This window comes from Panulirus ornatus, chromosome 52 (genome assembly GCF_036320965.1).
Source record: "Panulirus ornatus isolate Po-2019 chromosome 52, ASM3632096v1, whole genome shotgun sequence".
NCBI lineage: Eukaryota > Metazoa > Arthropoda > Malacostraca > Decapoda > Palinuridae > Panulirus > Panulirus ornatus.
The window spans coordinates 20,034,694-20,053,989 of NC_092275.1; the positions used below are offsets into that span (position 1 = coordinate 20,034,694).

The 19,296-nt window shown below is 42.1% G+C and overlaps 1 protein-coding gene across 4 annotated transcripts in view; it reads right to left on the reverse strand.

Moving 5' to 3' along the window:
• Nucleotides 1–5,274: 5,274 nt before the first annotated feature.
• The window catches only part of LOC139765127 (uncharacterized), a 14,904-nt gene continuing 882 nt past the window's right edge, over nucleotides 5,275–19,296 (reverse strand). The window contains exons 1-9 of one of the 4 annotated variants that reach the window (XM_071692320.1): nucleotides 19,162–19,235; nucleotides 16,388–16,579; nucleotides 15,818–16,156; nucleotides 15,461–15,582; nucleotides 10,226–13,635; nucleotides 8,861–8,977; nucleotides 7,385–7,609; nucleotides 6,642–7,105; nucleotides 5,275–6,207 (exon numbers count right to left, since the gene is read on the reverse strand). In XM_071692320.1, the coding sequence (XP_071548421.1) occupies nucleotides 5,860–6,207; nucleotides 6,642–7,105; nucleotides 7,385–7,609; nucleotides 8,861–8,977; nucleotides 10,226–10,451 (1,380 nt within the window). In that variant the 5' untranslated portion in view covers nucleotides 10,452–13,635; nucleotides 15,461–15,582; nucleotides 15,818–16,156; nucleotides 16,388–16,579; nucleotides 19,162–19,235 and the 3' untranslated portion in view covers nucleotides 5,275–5,859. Of the gene's footprint in view, nucleotides 6,208–6,641; nucleotides 7,106–7,384; nucleotides 7,610–8,860; nucleotides 8,978–10,225; nucleotides 14,772–15,460; nucleotides 15,583–15,817; nucleotides 16,157–16,387; nucleotides 16,580–19,161; nucleotides 19,236–19,296 lie in introns of those variants that run through there. The other 3 variants (XM_071692321.1, XM_071692319.1, XM_071692322.1) reach the window with 3 other exon arrangements.

A 19,296-nucleotide genomic window follows, 5' to 3' on the forward strand; every position in this document is an offset into this window, starting at 1 on the left:
TGGACATGTTGTAGCGCCAGCTAGACTTTACGCTCTCCTTAAATATGTGTGTCTGCCAAGGTGGAGTCATGTGTTTAGTCTCAATCCCGTTGCCAAACACCCTCTTCAAGGCGTATGATGTTACATCGTCAGTGCCACTTGCCACTTCCCTCAGACTGAGGTAGAGGGGTCCTCCTCCAGCTGGATATATTGCAGAAACCATCATGAAATGGTATCAGTTCACTCTCAGCGCCTGGCGTACCGTCCATAAGAACCCTTACAACTCAAATGTATGTCAGCCACAACCTGGTCAGCCACAGATACACTGGCGTACAAAATCTACAGGAGCCGGGTAGATGATAATAGGAAAAGGATAGCACCGAGGGAAGGAGTTCGAAAGACAACAGAGGACATCCCCTAATTAGAGAGGCCTTTACAGAGTGCAGGCAAGCCTTCGTTATGAGAGCTGTACGGTGGTTCAGCGTGACCGAAGCCGTCCTTCCTACCGTGGGTACAGACCAAGTGCTTTGGTTCATGGTCTGCTGTCTGTAAGGTTATCACAAGCAGCTAGATGCACTGAAGATATTCTGATCCTATAGAGTTCCGAAGGGCTTCTGGCAGCATAACAGACTCCCGTTCATTCACTCTGGAAGGCGAGAGAGCTGGAAGGGTGATCTTGGAGGCGGCGGTGACCCAAGTTCCAACTAGCCGAACAAGGAGGACTGTTTGTGTCCATCGGATCCTCTAAACGGAAGTTCAAGGACGTGAAATGTAGAGTTCATTGTGGTGTTATATTCCCTTAATCTCTCCTTAAGGAAAGATGGTGAAGAACCCTGGGTGGAGGCTAATCTATTTATCTATCTGTCTATCAATCTATACACATCTAGATTGTGTATATATATATATATATATATATATATATATATATATATATATATATATATATATATATATTTTTTTTTTTTTTTTTTTCATACTATTCGCCATTTCCCGCATTAGCGAGGTAGCGTTGAGAACAGAGGACTGGGCCTTTGAGGGAATATCCTCACCTGGCCCCCTTCTCTGTTCCCTCTTTTGGAAAATTATATATATATATATATATATATATATATATATATATATATATATATATATATATATATGACTAAATTTGTATCAGAGCTCTTATCACACATGCTGTACAAAGCTTTATCTCTTGTAGACAATATTTCTATCAAAACTATATCGTAGACAATGATATCACGATAAAGGCGGTTCGGAAATATGTGAAGATATGTTGTAGAAAATATACAGTATATTGATGTGATATAATCTATTATAGTCAAGTGATAATGGAGGTGGCTAAGTTAAGTTTTGTAACAGTATAGTAGCACTTGCTCGGCTGGCTATAGACTGGCGTGGAAACGATAGCCAACTATAGATGGTACGATAGCGAACCTTTACGATAGTGTACCATCATCTGCCCCCCCCATTTTCTACCTCTAGTATAATCCATGTTTGTACCACATCCTTGCCACCTTTGCATTTACTGTACATAAGAGATTTTTTCTATCGGTATCAATTCACTTGCGTAGAAGAGATGCAGATAAGGAAGGAAGGAGAAAAATAATATAGCTTTCTTACTCAACTTAACGGTGGACAAAGATAGATAAACGATTTCTTAATCAATTTGAATGATACTAAGAGACTACATGTAGCCACCGCAATGAGATCCTTTTTATACAGCAGAAAGAACAGGTGCTTCTGTCGCCTGTCGTGACTTTCCAAAAGGCCTGGAAACAACGTGCAAGCCAATAAGGGCTTCTCGTGCGCTTCGTCTCGCGAGACGCCTCAGCAAATGCTAGAAGAAAAAAAGTGACATAAACACAGTTTTGTATTCGTCCCCCTAAACTTGAGGGGTCGATTACGCAGCCTCGAAGTCTTTTTTTAACGCGTGAAGGGGCGACCAACACTTGACCTTTTACCGTAGTCTGTAGGTGCATAGATTTTTTATATATACATACATATATATCATCTTGCACAACGATGAACAGAAGCATCTCTTTTTTGTATTTTCTCTTGGGAGTTTGGTGTTGTCTCGTCTTCAAGGCCTAAGGCAGAAAAAAAAAAACGATAAAGAAAAATACTATACATATTTTATCACGAGGTGCGTTTTATCAATAGGATATATATCGAGACATTGTAGAAACCGATGCGCCAGATTGCTTTATCTTACCTGTTGTAAACACTTACTGGTCCTTTTGTGATGAGTGCGAATGTCGACGGCGTGCGAGTGTGTTTCAGACCCCTACCAGCAAGCAATTTGCACTGCAGTTCTTCAGTGTTCGACTTTTCCCCGTGCTTTCGCGCATGATTTTTAAGCTTTTCTGACCAATGAGCATAACGCTTTCACTGATTTTAGGTATGGCTGTTTATACTGGTGGAAGGAGAAAGAGAGAACCTTATGAATAAATATACACTGGAGCTTTTATGTCCCTAGGACACTCGCTGGTGGAGGATGTATTTGTTGGGACGGTGTGTGTGTATGTGTGTGAGAGAGAGTGTGTGTGTGAGTGTGTGTCCACCAGCGTACAAATTTTAGAAGGTCAGATTAGGTGTTGTGGAGATGACTCTATGGTAAGATATATTGCACTAGTTACTGTGCATCTAAAGACTCACTTTATTCTATTATAAGGGATAAAATGGATTGATGTGGTATATCTGTGAGTCTGCCTTATTTTTGTAAACAGCTAACAGACATATATCTAGCGCGCCCCGCGCGCTACAATACGTGACAAAGAACTCGTTCGTGATGCCTCTTCTATTGATAGATATACGAATAGACATTTTATCCAAGGCAACATTTGCTACTTAACTCATTCCGTGAGACGGAGAGGGCGTCCAATGACCCCGGTCAGAGGTAAGAGGTCATTTTACGTACCAGCTTTCATAATGACACGAAAGCAACATTCACTACAGAACGTAACACCATTGAGACTTAGAATCCAAAAATGCCATCATCACTGAGTATCTTTTACGACTTGTAAAAGAAGAATGGGAAAAAAAGTTTATATATATATATTTTTTTTTCTTATTTACACCATTTGACTGGAAGAAACAAAAAGAAATAATTATGTCGGCTGGCGATAGTGTGCAGCCATACTAGCAACGAGCATGTTCCTCCCCAATTTACATGTTACGACCCTGCAGTCTTAGGCAAAATACCCGCTGCCCATTTACCCAAAAATTAGCCACATGGATTATCGCTGGCATCTTTGCAGGCAGCTTCTCACGCGAGCATCCAAGTTTAGCGGAATAAAGTAACGCAGCAGATGTATATCTAAAATTGACAATACTTGATAGCACTTGGGGGGGGTTTAATATCATAATTAAAAACAAAAAAAGGAAAGAAAAGAAGTATTTCTCTATACTTTCCCAAACAAGATTGAAAATATAAGAAAATGGGATGCATTATTGAAAATTCCATCATCATTTTTTTGTTGTTGCAAATTTTGAAATAAAAAACGAGCTGATTTTTTCGTGGTAAGTGGGTTAGCCTTATACCTTAAATGTACAGACACCCACCCATCTCCCACCCACCTACCTAAACTTATTTTGTAATATTTGGTATGAACGTCGGACGGGTTTGTGAAGAGGTTTTTTTTTCTACCCATATAGGATGGGGAGTAGTCTCTGATCATTTATAAAGCAATGGAGATTCCACAACGCTGGGGGATAGGGTGCTATGAGAGCACAGGAGAGTGTGGTATCATGTTCTTTATACCTCCTAAGATGTAAGTAAACCAGGGTAGGGAAATGTGTCTTGTGTTTCTCCTGGGGGTAAAAAAAAAAGATAAAATACACATTGTTATGATCTAACATCATCCCCTCCCTTCATCGACCCAGCTAAAAAAAAAACCCTTAAATGTGTGCCTCTGCTCTCTCTCTCTCTCTCTCTCTCTCTCTCTCTCTCTCTCTCTCTCTCTCTCTCTCTCTCTCTCTCTCTCTCTCTCTCTCTCTCTCTCATCTGCCATCATGCCCGGTAGCACGTCACGTCGCGTCACGCCAGGTAGCTTTGAATTTAACCTTTGGTTGCTCCTGGGGCGCAAACACCATGCACTTAGGAGGAACTAGTTTAGGACACCTACATTTGTACTGGGAATGTTAGTTCCTCCTTTCCCTTTCCCTCCCACTCCCTCTCTCTCTCCTGCCCGCCCTTTTGACCAGCGTAACCCAGTCTCCAGACGTCAAGGACCCGTGTCCTTACTTTGTCCCTGGTCTCAGGGATGAAACCAGGTCAAAGCTGGTGAAAAGGATTAGCTTTTATTCACTCTTAATCATGAAAAGAAAGACATTCTCTTTTTCTCTCTTTACAAATACAGTATCATAGGTGGGACAAGTTATATCCTCAAGTTAACACTTCTTGAGAGTTATAGCAAATATATATATATATAAAAACTAGGGATATATAGAGAGGCATCATTCATATACATCATTCGCTATAGACATTCTTGAATCATCCTGTAAGTATAACTGAAAAAAACTGTACGTGTGCGCCCCTTCAACCCATTCTCCCAAAAATCCGTACGCGATTCGGAAGTGCAAATACGCATCTTTATATCGACGGGCAAACGTTCTCTTTCAACGTTCTGTTAAACATTTGTATCTTAAAAACATTTGACCATCTGCATCTTACATCACCCTCTCACGATCTCCTAAAAGCATAAAGTATAATCAAACAGAGGATTGTAACAACTTTATTGCTTTGAATGATTTATTTATTTTTTTCCCATCTCCTCTCTCTCTCCCCCCTAGAAGGACATGAAGGCTAAAAAAAAAAAAAAGAAGAAAAAAACAGTTCCAGAGTTTAAAGGTTATGTCCGACTGTTTGTGTTTCCAAAAAGCATTGTTTCCCCTGTATAGTAAATTCGTTGCCTACCAACACACCGTCTCTCATTATCCTACGTGGTGGTTTCCCCCTGTGACTTTACGCAGTGTGTGTGTGTGTGTGTGTGTGAGAGAGAGAGAGTAGCTATCAGAGTTGCGAATGACGACGATTCGTGTGACTTAAGTGTGGCTAGGTGTTTACATGTGGGATATATAGAGAGAAAGTGTGTGTTTTGTGGACTGAATGTCAGCAACCCATCTCTGGGTTGGGGTGGGGGTTAGGGACTGAAAGGAGTAATACTTGACAGTCTCTGAAACGCTGCCTGGCACCGCTCGCATCTCTATTGTTCCCGCTACCTTAGGAGAAGGTAGTGCCAGTCCCCTGGTCTGTAGCTGAGGTGAGATGAGAGAGAGAGAGAGAGAGAGAGAGAGAGAGAGAGAGAGAGAGAGAGAGAGAGAGAGAGAGAGAGAGAGAGAGAGAGAGAGAATATACAGACATCTGTTATGTAAGGTAATCGATAAACACTACAAACGGAAGTCTCTGTGCATGATCTCCTTCCTAGTAATACTCAACTCTCTAGTGGTATAGTCTTTTTTTTATAGTGTTGCCATTATATAAGGCTTCCATATCATGCACATCACACATTTATAGATTCAGGATTACATCACTTATAGAATCAGGAGCTGCTCTAGTATATGACCTTTATATTTAGTACGTTGACATACAGAATGACCAGATGCTAAAAGATCACATTGGTTAATGTATTTTCAAGTGGGCTACATCCTGTATGACCGTATTGTCTCAGTATATGATCAACGCCTCATTACTTCTGTCTTAGATCCTCGCTTGTCTGATGTTCATATCATTCATCCTCTGTACGTCTCGAGGATGCTTGCAATCCTGACGAAGAAGTCTCGCTCCTGACGCCTGGAAGAGCACAAGTAACCCTATACTGATGTAGTTGGTAAGTCTGTTGTCTTCTAGACGTTAAGAGGCGACGAATCCATAGTCGTCTAGACAATGGTTCGAAGAGGCCCGCACCTCACCTGTGGCTGCCTTGATACTTGTCGTCTATACATCGGTGGCTGTCTGGACACAAAGAACTGCTGCGGTTGGAAGGATGATATAAGCTGTGCAATCTTCTGAAGCTTCCCTGGAAGTTGAGGCAGCCACTGAAGAACGAAGGGGAACGCTCTCTGTTGCCTCCCGGACTGCTGGCGAGGGTACGCCACCTCCGGCTGCTGCTGCTGCAGCCTCCTCCTCCTCACCACCCCACTAGGACGTGCACATCTGGCCATTACTCTCTGGATGGGATTGCAGTTCGAACCGTGATATCCTGGGGAGTAGCTCAGTCCCCGGTTCTGAAAAGTTATGTGAGAAAATGGGTGAGGTTTGGTCGTTAGGACTGATCAAGTATGGCCCATCCAAAGGATATGAGTCAACTTTATTCGTTATGTACAATATGCAGTTCAATGGAAATTATGAGCAATATAAAGCTAATAACTAATTATGTTATGTTGATTGATGGTAATTTTTTCAATGTTATTCTTTGATAAACTGTTCTGACGTCAAACTAAAAGCGATTTATGTCATGAAGATCGACAATTTCATAATAGCATTTTAATGACCAATCCATCTACCACATCTACAATCCACCTCATCTTTGTGCCTTTGGTTGTAAATCCAGCCTATTTCTTCAGCACCTCATTATAGCCGCTGTATTTTCCTCCTCAATGTTTACTCAAGTTCCCTCGCTCTCCCACCAATTACCACATCTCCCATGTGTTCATCTCACCCATTCGTTGACGCCACTCAGGAGACTGATTGTCCTCTTCTTTCGGTGGTGATATCCTCCGTTACCTGAGTCGCTCATCCCTTCATTGTCCCCGCCACTGACACCTCCAGATTTTCCTCTGCCTTCATCTGTAGACTCTCCGTGACTCAGTCCTTCCGACGATGCGTAGCTCGGTCCTCCAGATGCCCCACGATGTCCAGATACTCTGTTGTCATCGCGACTCCCGCCCCCAAGCCTTCTGTTGACAATGGAGCTCAACCCCAGAGACCTTCCTCCAGATCCTCCATCTCTGTCCTTCCTTCCCTCACCGTGGCCTTGTCCGGCGGCCTCTCCGCATCCTACGTGTACTCCTGAAGCGACTGTTGTATCCTGTCTTCCTCCGCCCACTCCAGCGTGCCACCTTTCAGAGGCGAAAGTAGTTTTTCTTCCTCCCTCGTGGCCAAGACCTTGACTGTGTGATGACCCTGAGAGTACATAGAATCCACTCATTAGTAATGTATTTGAGGCGCACCATAGTGCCAAAAGACCTTTGCACACAGGAGTCGCTTATTGGAGCACACGAGAGTTCATACAGGAGAGAAGCCATGTGAATATCCACAGAGCCAAGAGACCTTCACAAGGAAGAGTATTTGATGAAGCATATGAAAGTTCATATATATATGAATATGCTGATAACCAAGACATTGATAATATACCTAGAATAAGATCTTTCTCTACATTGAGTCAGATATTCTAAAACATACCTCTGACTTTATCTCCAGCTTGAGAACTGACATGTCCACGTTTAATTGGAGTGCTGGCGACAGTGGGCGGCATGAATGGGAACATCTTATGGCCTAACTCAGAGCGGGTTCCCAGTGTTGTACAGGCAATGAGGCAGTACTGCAGCATGTAACTCGGATTGATCTCACACTCTCCTCTCTGGCTCCAGGCCACGCACTGATCATTCTCATCCTCGCATATTGGGTCTGAGTGGGATTCAACACCGAACGTATGTCATCTTTTTGAGGAGTCACAAATAAATGGTCAGAGTTGAAGGGTTCGCATAATAGAAGCTGAAACAACCATATTTTGAAGTCTGGAAACGTGAGTGAATTGACGAAGCTGTGAATTCTGTTGCATGTGCAATGACAAATAGAATTGTTGCGGCAATTTTACATTGAGTAAGGAAGGTGTAGTGTGGACAAAATTGTGAATGCAATTCTAGAAAGGGAATACGTGTCACATATTCAGATACTGAAGCTTACTGAAGCTGAAGTTGTACGACGGAGTAAAGGGATGTTGAGGTTATCATCACAGAAAAGCGAACTCCAGTGATTGATTAGAAAGACCTGGGGTTACTTCTGGTTCTCAATTTATCAAGACATAGCAAAACTAGTTGGAACATAGCTACTGTCAATGTTTCATCACGCTGCAGACATACAATGTACCATTTCCTCTGCGGCCCATCAGCAATGCCCAGAAAAAAAAAACACTTCCACGTTTCACAGTAGACATATCACACACAAAGACCAACAAAGGTACTTGTTTCTAGCCTTTAATCATGACATCTTATGTCAACATTGTGAACCAGAGGTCTGAAACCCTTATCTTTCCCCGGCCATGAATATTCATAGACGCGGACGGGAGAACGACTTATATGTGATATACAGCCTACTTGATACGCAGGGGGCAAGCTCGGGAAGGCGACCATTTGAGGCACAAGAGAGAGAGAGATAAAGGAAAGAGGGAAAGGCTCGAGAGAAGAGTAAAGGATCTTGAAGGAAATGCATTACATTATTCTGATAAACGTGTCTTGATTTACACTGGCCCTATTTTATCATACTCTACTTGGTACTGAATGAAAGAGTCTTATTTTGCCCATTTTCTATCAGCCTCATATTGTGCTAGTTCAGTTTTTGTTCTATATGTCTCATTGTGCAACACTGTTCACCATTTCTGATGCACATTTCATATCTAGACACTTTCAGGTAGTTTGAAGTAGTTTTTTGACACAGGTTGCATGATTACCCCGTGTGGAAGTTGCTACTAAAGTGGCTGACTAGATCATAAAGACGGAGGACCCCTGTAGGCTAAACAGTCCCCAACTCTCTTATAACATCCCTGACATCCACATTACGTTTTCATCCTAAGAAAAAGAGAGCTCTGTGACCCTCTGCCTACAAGGGACGACGCCCTCTATAACCCCGGTTGACTCCCTTGAGAGAGACTCGACGAACCTGTAGGGCAGGTGTTGCAGCTGCTGGGACAGTGAGGTTCCATGAAGTCCGGGTTGATGGCACACTCCCCAAGCTCAGCCCAACTCTGGCATTCGGCATGACGATCCTGACATTCACCTGCGCCCCACATAAACAAGCCAAGCATCAGTAAATGCATAGGGGACACTTCTCCTATGGACAGAATGTATGTATGTATATACATGCAAGGCTTGTGATAAAAGAGGTAAATAGATAAAGGTCCTTAATGGAAACCCTTTCCTTCCTCCACTTCTGATCCCTTGATCCTTTGGCCTGTCTGTCCTCGCTACTCTCTCTCTCTCTCTCTCTCTCTCTCTCTCTCTCTCTCTCTCTCTCTCTCTCTCTCTCTCTCTCTCTCTCTCTCTCTCTCTCTCTCTCTCTCTGACGTCAAGTGACGTGTTTGTGTGTGTGTGTGTGTGTGTGTGTGTGTGTGTGTGTGTGTGTGAGTGTGTGTGTGTGTAATTACCTATTTGCTCTGTATAAAGGGAGGGATTTCACCACTATCATGCGATTTCTTAAACTGCTCTCTGTATGTGTTTTTGTCTATGTGTGTTTGTGTATGTGTATGTGTGTGTCTCAGTACACAATAATCTGTGATTGAAGAGCTGAGATAAAAGTCAAAAATAGGAGTAGCAGAGGATGTAAAACCTTCACAGTAAACTGAAAATCAAAGTAGAAACAAAGATGAATAGACGAAATCGTTCGAAGACTATACAGCCAAAAGGGGTATAAGACTGAAAGGAAAACTTGGTGACGAAATATCATTACTGGTAAAGTCTTATATAGCACAAGGAGATGCAGGATACGAGTAAGAGAGAGACTGATAGACTCTGTTCAATGAATTGCTAACTGTGGAATACCAGGTCGGAGGCAGGTGATCGTGGTGGTGTCTTCGAAGCGTAATTTGTATATAGAGGAACATGATTAATGAGACGTTGCTGCTGTCGCCTGATCACACGTCTTCGTGTCTGAAAGTGAGAGATCATGAGTGATGTAGGTGTGTACGATTACTGTATGAAGCAGCATCTCAAGGATCATCTCACTTCACCCTCGACAGAGGATGAGGGTTAGGGAGGAGAGGGGAAGAACTGTGTGTGGCTATGATAGAGGGACGTGACTATGTATAGAACATAGATGTAGACTAAACTAATCATCAGTGCATTATAGGTCGTTCAGATAATGTCTAAATACCCATATCCTATTCGTTCCATCTGCTTAATCTCCTCCCCCAGCCTCTGTGGTGATGTAAATACACATAATCTGTTCATCTGCAGTGAAACACATGTAAAGACTAGGAACTTTCTGTGTAAATAAATGTAGACAAGACGCAGTAAGGCTCTTACATACCCTGCAACGTTATCCAGGTATTTATTGGCGGGGAAGGGGCACCAAAATCATCGAGAGCGGCTGTGGCGCTCACGATGCCGGCGGATGCTCTAGTCAGCAAACAGAACCCGGCCCACCAACGAACCCACCAGCTGAATGAAGCTCTCCTGCTGTTCATTGCTAGATGTAGAAATGACACTGTCATCATTTTTTTTTCTATCATTACTGATGAAAATCGCAAGTTCATAAGTCATTACCTAATTTGCTGTAGTAATTATTACCTAAACCCTTAACATACACGTGAAATAGTGAACAAAAGATTCAAAGACAATTGTTTCGTCTCATATCACACCTCCTATATTCAACCCTTCATTGAAAACTGTGTTCCTGTCAACTATCATTCAATTTACTCATGAGTAATGTCAATGAACAATTGTATGTTTTAAGGAGAAAAAACCTTGTTGGTTCTCTCATGAAAGGGGTTATATCATTTTGAAGATGACCATAATCTTACAGTCTTGAAATATGAATATTCAAGTGAACATGATCCTTTTCAATTTGTGAAGGACAGTCGTGAATATTCACGAAATTGGAGTGATGTGGTAGATGGGGGGCGACGTGCTTTCAGAGGATTCAATCAGGGCATACAAAGCAGTCGTGGGAAACCACGAAAAGGTCTCTGGGGCTTGGCTGTAGACTGAGAGTTTGTGGTTTCAGTGTGTCAACCATAAAAGCTAGAGTATGGATGTTGGCAAACATCTATGGTAAAGATATGGTTCATATTCACAAGATTAAGAGACGGGGCAATACGAGTTCAAAACCCTCTACCCGTAACATACAAAGAGTAACCACAAATAGAAATCCCACGAACTGACATGTAGTCATTAGTAATCACCGTACACAAAATCATCATTGACTATCACTGTACGATTATCACGAAATGACACAAATAATCACAAATTCACCAATAAGACCCGATGAAATATAGATACGTTACACCCACTTACACGTACTGTCAACACCCGCACTCCCACGACACAGAGACACAAGAATGGAGTTCGACATCACCTGCAGCGGACGAGACCAATACAGAACCCGGGCTGAGGAGCAAGTGCCTCCTTCCCCACCAAGCGCCGTGGTTTTGTGTCCCCGGTATACCCCAGCTCACCTATGACTCGCGGGGGTAAATCATAGCTGGAAACCTGGACACCTTCAGCTACTCTTACAATATCAAGGCGACATTTTCCTTCATCCCTTGAGCAAGTGAATGGTCGGTAACCCTACGTGCTTATTAGTGAGTGATTGATTTCCTAGCGATGTCCCCAAGTGAATCGAGAGGATAAAAAGGAGATAATCCTGAGAAAGATGAAGGAGGAAAGGATATAATGGGAGGAGCATCAGTCATGGAGGTTATCGACACACGTAGTTATCACAGGGTAGGATAAGTGAGGGGACGCCCTAATGACAGTGGTGAACAGGATGATGAGAGTGGATGGCATTAAGGTGAGAAATGACAACACAACTGTTGCCAATGGCCTTGATACCCACAGAGTGGCGTCTGATACACCCACACATCATTTAAGGTCTTAGATTTTCACTGATCTAAGTATGATCAGCGGATGGGATGATTTGGACTGTGTTTCGGTGCTTGGTTGGAGGCCAGACTGGATACCTGCACGGGTTACACAACATTGCCATTCTTCCAGCGGCTTTGATGGTGCAAAGTCTCCTTGTCGAAGCATGACCTTGAAGGATCTCATCTGACACACGGTTTATAGTGGACAATAAAGGTGTATTTCCAACCTGATAATTACATCATAAGTCCTTAACTTCACCCCTGAAATATTTCTGAATGAGACGTTGGGCTTGACACAGACACGTAGGCTAGAAGTCGTGGATTTTCTTATGGCATGTTTAGCAAAAACTGCTACATATGTGTATAGTTATGGACGTGTCAGACTTCAGTTTACTTAAGGTTATCAGCAAAACGCGGCTGAAGGACTTGAACTAGGAGACAGCTCGGTGAGACGGGGCGTGTTCCCTCATCTGTCTATTTCCTGTCCACGTAACACAATGGGATCTGATGATATCGGTTCTGGTGGCTGGTCCGTCAGCGATAGTGCTACTGGTGGGGTCGAGTGTGTGTGTGTGTGTGTGTGTTACCGTTGGACACGCGATGGCGAACAGGTTACAGTACCCCTCTTCAGTGTATTCCTACAGCCTCAGTGGCTCGCTACAATCAGTCGCAAAGGTGGAGATGGGTTCCTTTGGCGTGAGAAGTTCTTCGACTGTTCTCCGACGAGGCTGTTCTTGGACGAGACTGTTCTCCGACGAGACTGTTCTCCGACAAGACTGTTCTCCGACGAGACTGTTCTCCAACGAGGCTGGAACAGGCTGGACTGTTCTCCGACGAGGCATCCTCGCCGAAGGTGACTTCTAACTCATAGAGGAACACGGACATACAGGGTCTCGGTGATGCCCTCTTATATACTATTCTGTGCTACAGTAAACATTTCATCTTTTCATTTTCAAGAACATCTTTGATATAAGTTGGTTCAGGCTACGGTAAATAATACTATTACGATAATCATGGTTATATTTATTTCGATGCAAGGGTAACGAAAGTAAAAAAAAAAAGTAACTTCACATTTCTGAGGAATATGATGATATTTGTTGATTTCACATCTCACAAAGCTTCCTTTATGGACGCCATGCTATACAGGAGACAGGAGACGGACGTCCATCTTAAACAAATCACTGGAGAGGACGATGACATCCCTCATAATACCCCTAACGACATTCATGTTAAGTGATAATGTTTAAAATGCCCCTACAACTTGTGGCTATCCAGCATACCTCTCGTACCCCCAGAATGTGATGAATTTGATGGTTAGGTATTGTCACATACTCCGCACCTTAGAATGACGCTGAAGTATGAACATTAAGCAAAAAAGACTGTATGAATACATTTTTTTTTTTAAATGTGAGTCCTTGATTGTTTCACGCCTTTAGAATACTCGTGGTTATTAACTATATACATAACAGGTTTAATTCATTGTAACATGGCTTTGATTAATAATGGTCCTTCTTAAATCGAAGTCAATGAAAAATATAAAAAAGATTAATGTCTTTAGTATTACTCCTTTCATTTAAGTGACCTGAACATTTACATCGCTTTTGTTAATTCAAACCAAAACGTGAAAGCGAAAACAAGAGTAAAAAAAAAAGGTAGATATATTCTCCCTTGGCTATTACGAAGTGTGAGTGTGTCTCTCTATCTGCCGAAGTTGTCGTAGAAGACTGGGCCAAGGTCGCTGCGTCTGTGGTGACTGTCGGGGAGTGTCTGATAGTGGCGATACTGTCCGCTGCCCAGTGACTCTACAAGCAGGGCGCCCTGCGGACCGTGTTTACTCTCAAACACTCGCTGGTTCCTGCAAATATGAAGCGTTTCGGTAAACTGCCAGACCCAGGAAAGACTCAGACCTGGTGGGTGACTGCAGAAGGCTAAACATATATATATCAAAGGTAAGAAGAAGTAAATGTTGGACATCCAGCTTCCAAGGCCTGAAGCTTAAGGCTGGACTCTTGGAGAAAGAAAAGATGGAAACGTGTTCGATTGCTGGGGAGCTACTGATGTCATCTCACTTTGACCACACTGTTCTGTGAGTTTCTGATGTCTTCCGGTGTCAGAAACACCCTCGAAAGGACCCAGTGGTCTGTTGTTGTTTGAATTCATTTGTGTTCCTTTTTGTAAAAGTTATTTCGGTTCAAAAGTGTTCTCATTCTGCATAACAGGCTGTTACAGTAATGATATTGTCATCTGAAAGAGAGATGGGTGAACATATGGCAAAGGAATATTGTTGATGTGTAAAGATTTGATAACTGAGCATAGAGAATACTAGATATGATTCGGCTCATAAGTAGAGGATATTCTTATTCTATTGAAGATTTGAAGATTACGATTCCTTTAGGTGAATCTTAAGAATCCCAGATATTTGGTTGATATTTGGGAGGAGTTGAGGATCCCTTTGCGTTTCATGATGTCTCTCGTGGTCTAAGAAGACAAATATGTGACTACGAGTCGACAAAATGAAAACACTTAGACATTCTCCTAGATTTTGAAGCCATTGTAGGTTTATATAGTGATCATAGTATTCATGCATTATACTTCTTTTAGTTGTCATAGTTCTGAATTCCCTGAGGAGGATAGATTGAATCAATGTATACTTCAAATACAACGCTGAAAATATAGGCAAAGAGTCAAAATAGCTACACCTCAAGTTGATGTTAAGAATCGTCTGATGTTGCACTAGCATGTAGATGGTATAATAAATTCATCATCATTTTTCTGGCTTTTCACTAAACTCACCTTTTCTCTGGTTATAGATCGTCTGAGTCCCCTCGACTAATTTTTGAGTCTATGGTTATACCCATTAACTGCACTTCACAAATCCCTTAACCTCTTCTTTAATCTCACGATCCCTTTTTTTTTTATGATCATAACTGTGATTTCTCAGTTTTCTTTATCTCCTCCTCTGTCTGTGTTATTTTCTGATCCCGTCCCATAGTGATTATGAATGATATCCACAAAACTTATGTTCTTTGAAGATTCGACCTTTGTGTTTCCTGTATTCTCCTTGAGCAGCTATTCATATGTAATTGACTTTGATACTTTCAGCTATTTATATCTGATTGGCTTTGATACTTTCAGCTATTTATATCTGATTGGCTTTGATACTTTCAGCTATTTATATCTGATTGGCTTTGATACTTTCAGCTATTTATATCTAATTGACTTTGATACTTTCCCAGTTTGAGTTTATTTCTTATGTACAAATCATACTGAAACATTATAACCAGCTTGATATTGTATTTGATAACAGGATTACCTTTGCATTATTCTTGTGTAACTGTCTTGAATAATTGCCTCACCTTATTTAAGGATCGATATCTATCAGACATAAGCACTGTTAGGGGTGTGAAAACTGTTTCCCTAAGTTGTACGAACAACTAGAAAACATTTCAGCACAAAAGTATTATCTAAACAGAGGAGACTTTGAAAGCACATCAACTGGTATTGTTGCCTATGATAAGATATACTTTACCTTCTATACTTCATTGACACTTACACCCTTTTACGATGTCTTAGATAAAATGGTTTACTGTGTGTGTGTGTGTGTGTGTGTGTGTGTGTGTGTGTGTGTGTGTGTGTGTGTGTGTGTGTGTGCAATGGATGTCTTAGTGTTCCTGATGTACCTGTAGCCAGCATGAGGATCTGTCTCAATGTGCTGGGGCGTGACGATGAACAGGTTCCCCAGTTGACTCAACGTTGCCTCCGTCATCACCACCAACACACAGGCCATCAGAGCCACCGTACTCTGTAAAGTAAGAGGAGGGTGTTATATGGGATCTCGATAGAGGGACTAATATCTTCATAGATCGATCTGGATAGACAGGGGGGGTAATTCGAAAGGGATGAGTATGAGTGATTTTCATAGACCCTATCGTCCTTATTCCATCAGTCTCTGCCCTTCAAACCTATGGATGGGGATAGATAATGATTCATATACACAAAAGTGATTAAGCACCAAACGTTCACAAATTTGCACTTACCATAACTGTCTTATGAAGACGCATTTCTGTGGGGGGTGATCGTTGCTCGCTCAATCCTTCAGTAGCTTTCAACAACTACGCTCCTATGGGTGGCAGTTGCGCCAGATTACCAGAACACGAGATTGTGGTTAGCTGTGTGTGGTGACGAGGCGTTGAATCCAATCGGTGTCTGTCTCTCTGATACCTGGGATAATTGCTTGGCTCAGTAACACACCCGTTACTGGTGTAGCCTTGGCAGCCTCGTATAACACGGGACCCTCAGCTGTGAATCCGACCTTCTGGTAGACTGGAACACACTGCTGGGGAGGTTGCCGAAGTGGTTATTATGCAGATGCGACGCTGGAGAGCAAATGTGGTTAATGAGACGAGGATTCCATTCATGATTTACAGAGTGACTCTTGTTCATTTGATTTAAGCAAAGATGTTTGCTACGCTCCATGACACGTACACATACTACTTTATAAGTCCACGAGGTAGAAAAATGACTTCAGTATAGACTAAGTGTTCAGATACGACTCTCAAAATTTAGTTTTTGAGGTATATACATTTTTATCAAGATTAGATACTTACTAAAAAGATCTAGACACTGACGGTATCACTGCTGCACGTCGACACGTCTCGCAATTGGGTTAAAGCTCCTGCTTTGGTATGCAGCCCCGCTCGTGTGAGTGAGAACTGAAGGTCCGGCTTTGGGTAAAGGTGTCCTCAAGCCGGGTAGGTTTTGTATACCACCAGAAGGCGAGTCTTTCTCACTGAAGGCTTCTGCAGATAGATGCTATGAATCACTTTGCTATTTTCGAACGGGAAATGTTTGGGAAACATATACCTCAGGGCTACATATGTATGTTAATGTGAAGAAGAAGAAAAGAGTGAGGCATTGAGCATAAGTCAGACTCTTTCCTACACTGACACTCGATTTAGAGCACCAACGTCGCAGAGAGGACAGTGTTCATAGGCATTATTATCAGCTGCTTCAACGTGTCATATTACATGGAACCTACGAAGTTGATTGGTGCGTGTCTAAGACAATATATCCTTTGTGGTCTGCGTAGGGAATTTCTTTTTAGAAAATTCAGTGACTTAACAATAATGACATATAAATGCAGAGCTATTGAGTTTTTATCAAGAAAATGACTTCAGGGGATATGTAATATTAGGGTAAATACTGACGAGAGAGTACAACACGAAAGCGGCAGTGATACAAGCTTCAGCAACTGGAAGGATATAGAAGACACAGACATAGATGTAGAAGAAGAGGGTGTACCAAAAGGCACTGTTTAAAGATAGGTGTGTACCGAGCATTTTAGTTTATACCATAAGGATTCCTTACAATGCACGAATAAGTGGAACAAATCATAAAGGAATACAAAGGAATACAAAGGAACTCAAACAGCAACAGACCACTTTGTCCTGTCGAGGTTGCTTATGATAGCGGATGAGATCAGAAGCTCACAGAACAGTGTGGTAAAAGCTAGAAGACATACAGATAATCTAGGAATAATAGTCAGCAAATTTTTATTTTGACAACGGAGGTGCAAAACTCGAGCATTGGAACCACCAGTCGAACTGGTTGGAAATACTTTCTTTAAGTGTTCAGTACAGTTCTATAACCACTCACGCTCACCCTATGTATGGCCCTGTACTCGCATGGTTGGCTGGTTGTTTGAGTTTTAGATCTATCGACTATCCAGGGTTGTTAAGAACCATTATCGTTGGGCTATTACCACTGTTTTTGAAAAGTCTTTCACATTTTCTCCAGCTGTTAAGGGTAATTTTAAGACCACCTGCATTCTTACTGTGTATATGGTATGTCCTCAAATGCTGTCGGTGTTCTGAGAAGCAAACAAGAGTATATTAGTAAGAAAATGCATCTGAAGGAAGCCTGTGGAGGCAAGCATGAAAAAAAGGATGATCGAGATGTGAAATATAAAGCATAATTGTCATCTTCAGGGGATAGGAAAACTATATCTTTGAGTCTCTCCTCACAGTCACTCCCAGGAGAACGACACCGAGAAAGTAGAGAACTGAATAGATTTTATAAGGGTATACTCAACAAAGGCAGTGGAGGGAACCAGAGAGTAAAATGTATAACTTTGATATTTTTTTGTGAAGATGTGGAAACGAGTGATATTACTGGATTATCAGAGGATAAAAGTAGAACAGTAGATGTTTATGGTCATGGAGGCAACTGAGGAACTTGTTAAGGTCTGTGAGCTCTGAACTTTCAATGGTCATGAAGGGAAGTGGAGAACTTGTTGATGGTGAATTGTTTGTAAGCTCTGAACTTTCATAGTCGTGGGGGCAAGTGATGGAACCCGTTAGGGTGAATAGTTTGTGTGAGTTCTGAGATTTTATGGCCATGGGGTAAGTGAGGGAACTCCTCAATCGTGAATGGTTTGTGAAATCTGAAAGATTAACTCACTTGGCTACATCATCTTAGTGTTGACTGTAATGAGTGTCGCTTTGTGTAACTGTACAGCTAGGCAAGCGTGTGCTCAGTGTTCTCCTCTTCCTCGTCTTTTACCCATGTTATCTCCACTCATCTGTTCACGTGGAGAGGCAACATGAGCAAGGACATATTTACCCAGACGACCCCAGGCAGAGAGAGTCGTCTCTATACTCACAACTTCTCCAACACACCCACTGAGTATAATCAGAGACAGACTCAAAGGCTTAGGTAAGATCGGGAAATGAAAGGAAAGCAAATACTAACTAATTCATCCCTGTGGCGCTAAGGGGGAATAGAACCTTGCGACGTAAACACTGAGGGTAAGAGATACAGCACCAGAAGAGCTGTCAAAGCATGGGTCACACGCTAACATTACGAGACTTGATAGCTCACACACACACACACACACACACACACACACACACACACACACACTGTCTCTCTGTTTTGGGTATACGAATGAAGCATCAAAAATGCCTGTCCAGTAAGACACTCAAACCCTTCAGTTGTTTCCTGCCCCACACAGCTGCACACTCCATAACTACCATTTCTTTCTCGACTGGACATTGCCACTGTCTGATCCCTCGCTTTTTCATCCCTTAATCACCCACTTGAGAAAGAAACAAAGCAAGGACATGCACTGGACATTTCCAATGTCTAATCTCCCTCTCTTTTCATCCCTTAATCACCCACTTAAGAAAGAAACAAGGGGAGGTGTTGCATATGATATACTCGACATTTCCACTGTCTAATCCCCCTCTTTTTTTATCCCTTAACCACCCACTTAAGAAAGAAACAAGGTACATGATACATAGTCCCCACTGTGAAAAGCCAACATTATGCACATGATATATAATTCCCACTGTGAATAGCCAATATTATGTACTTATCCAACCTGCTTAAAGGACAGATCTCTGATGATTTCACTTCCGGGCCAATATTTCTTGATGAGTCCTTTATTCACGCATTCATCGTTCAGAAGTGGATGTCAAATATTGCGCACCAAGAGATACTAGACGCACAGGCAGGG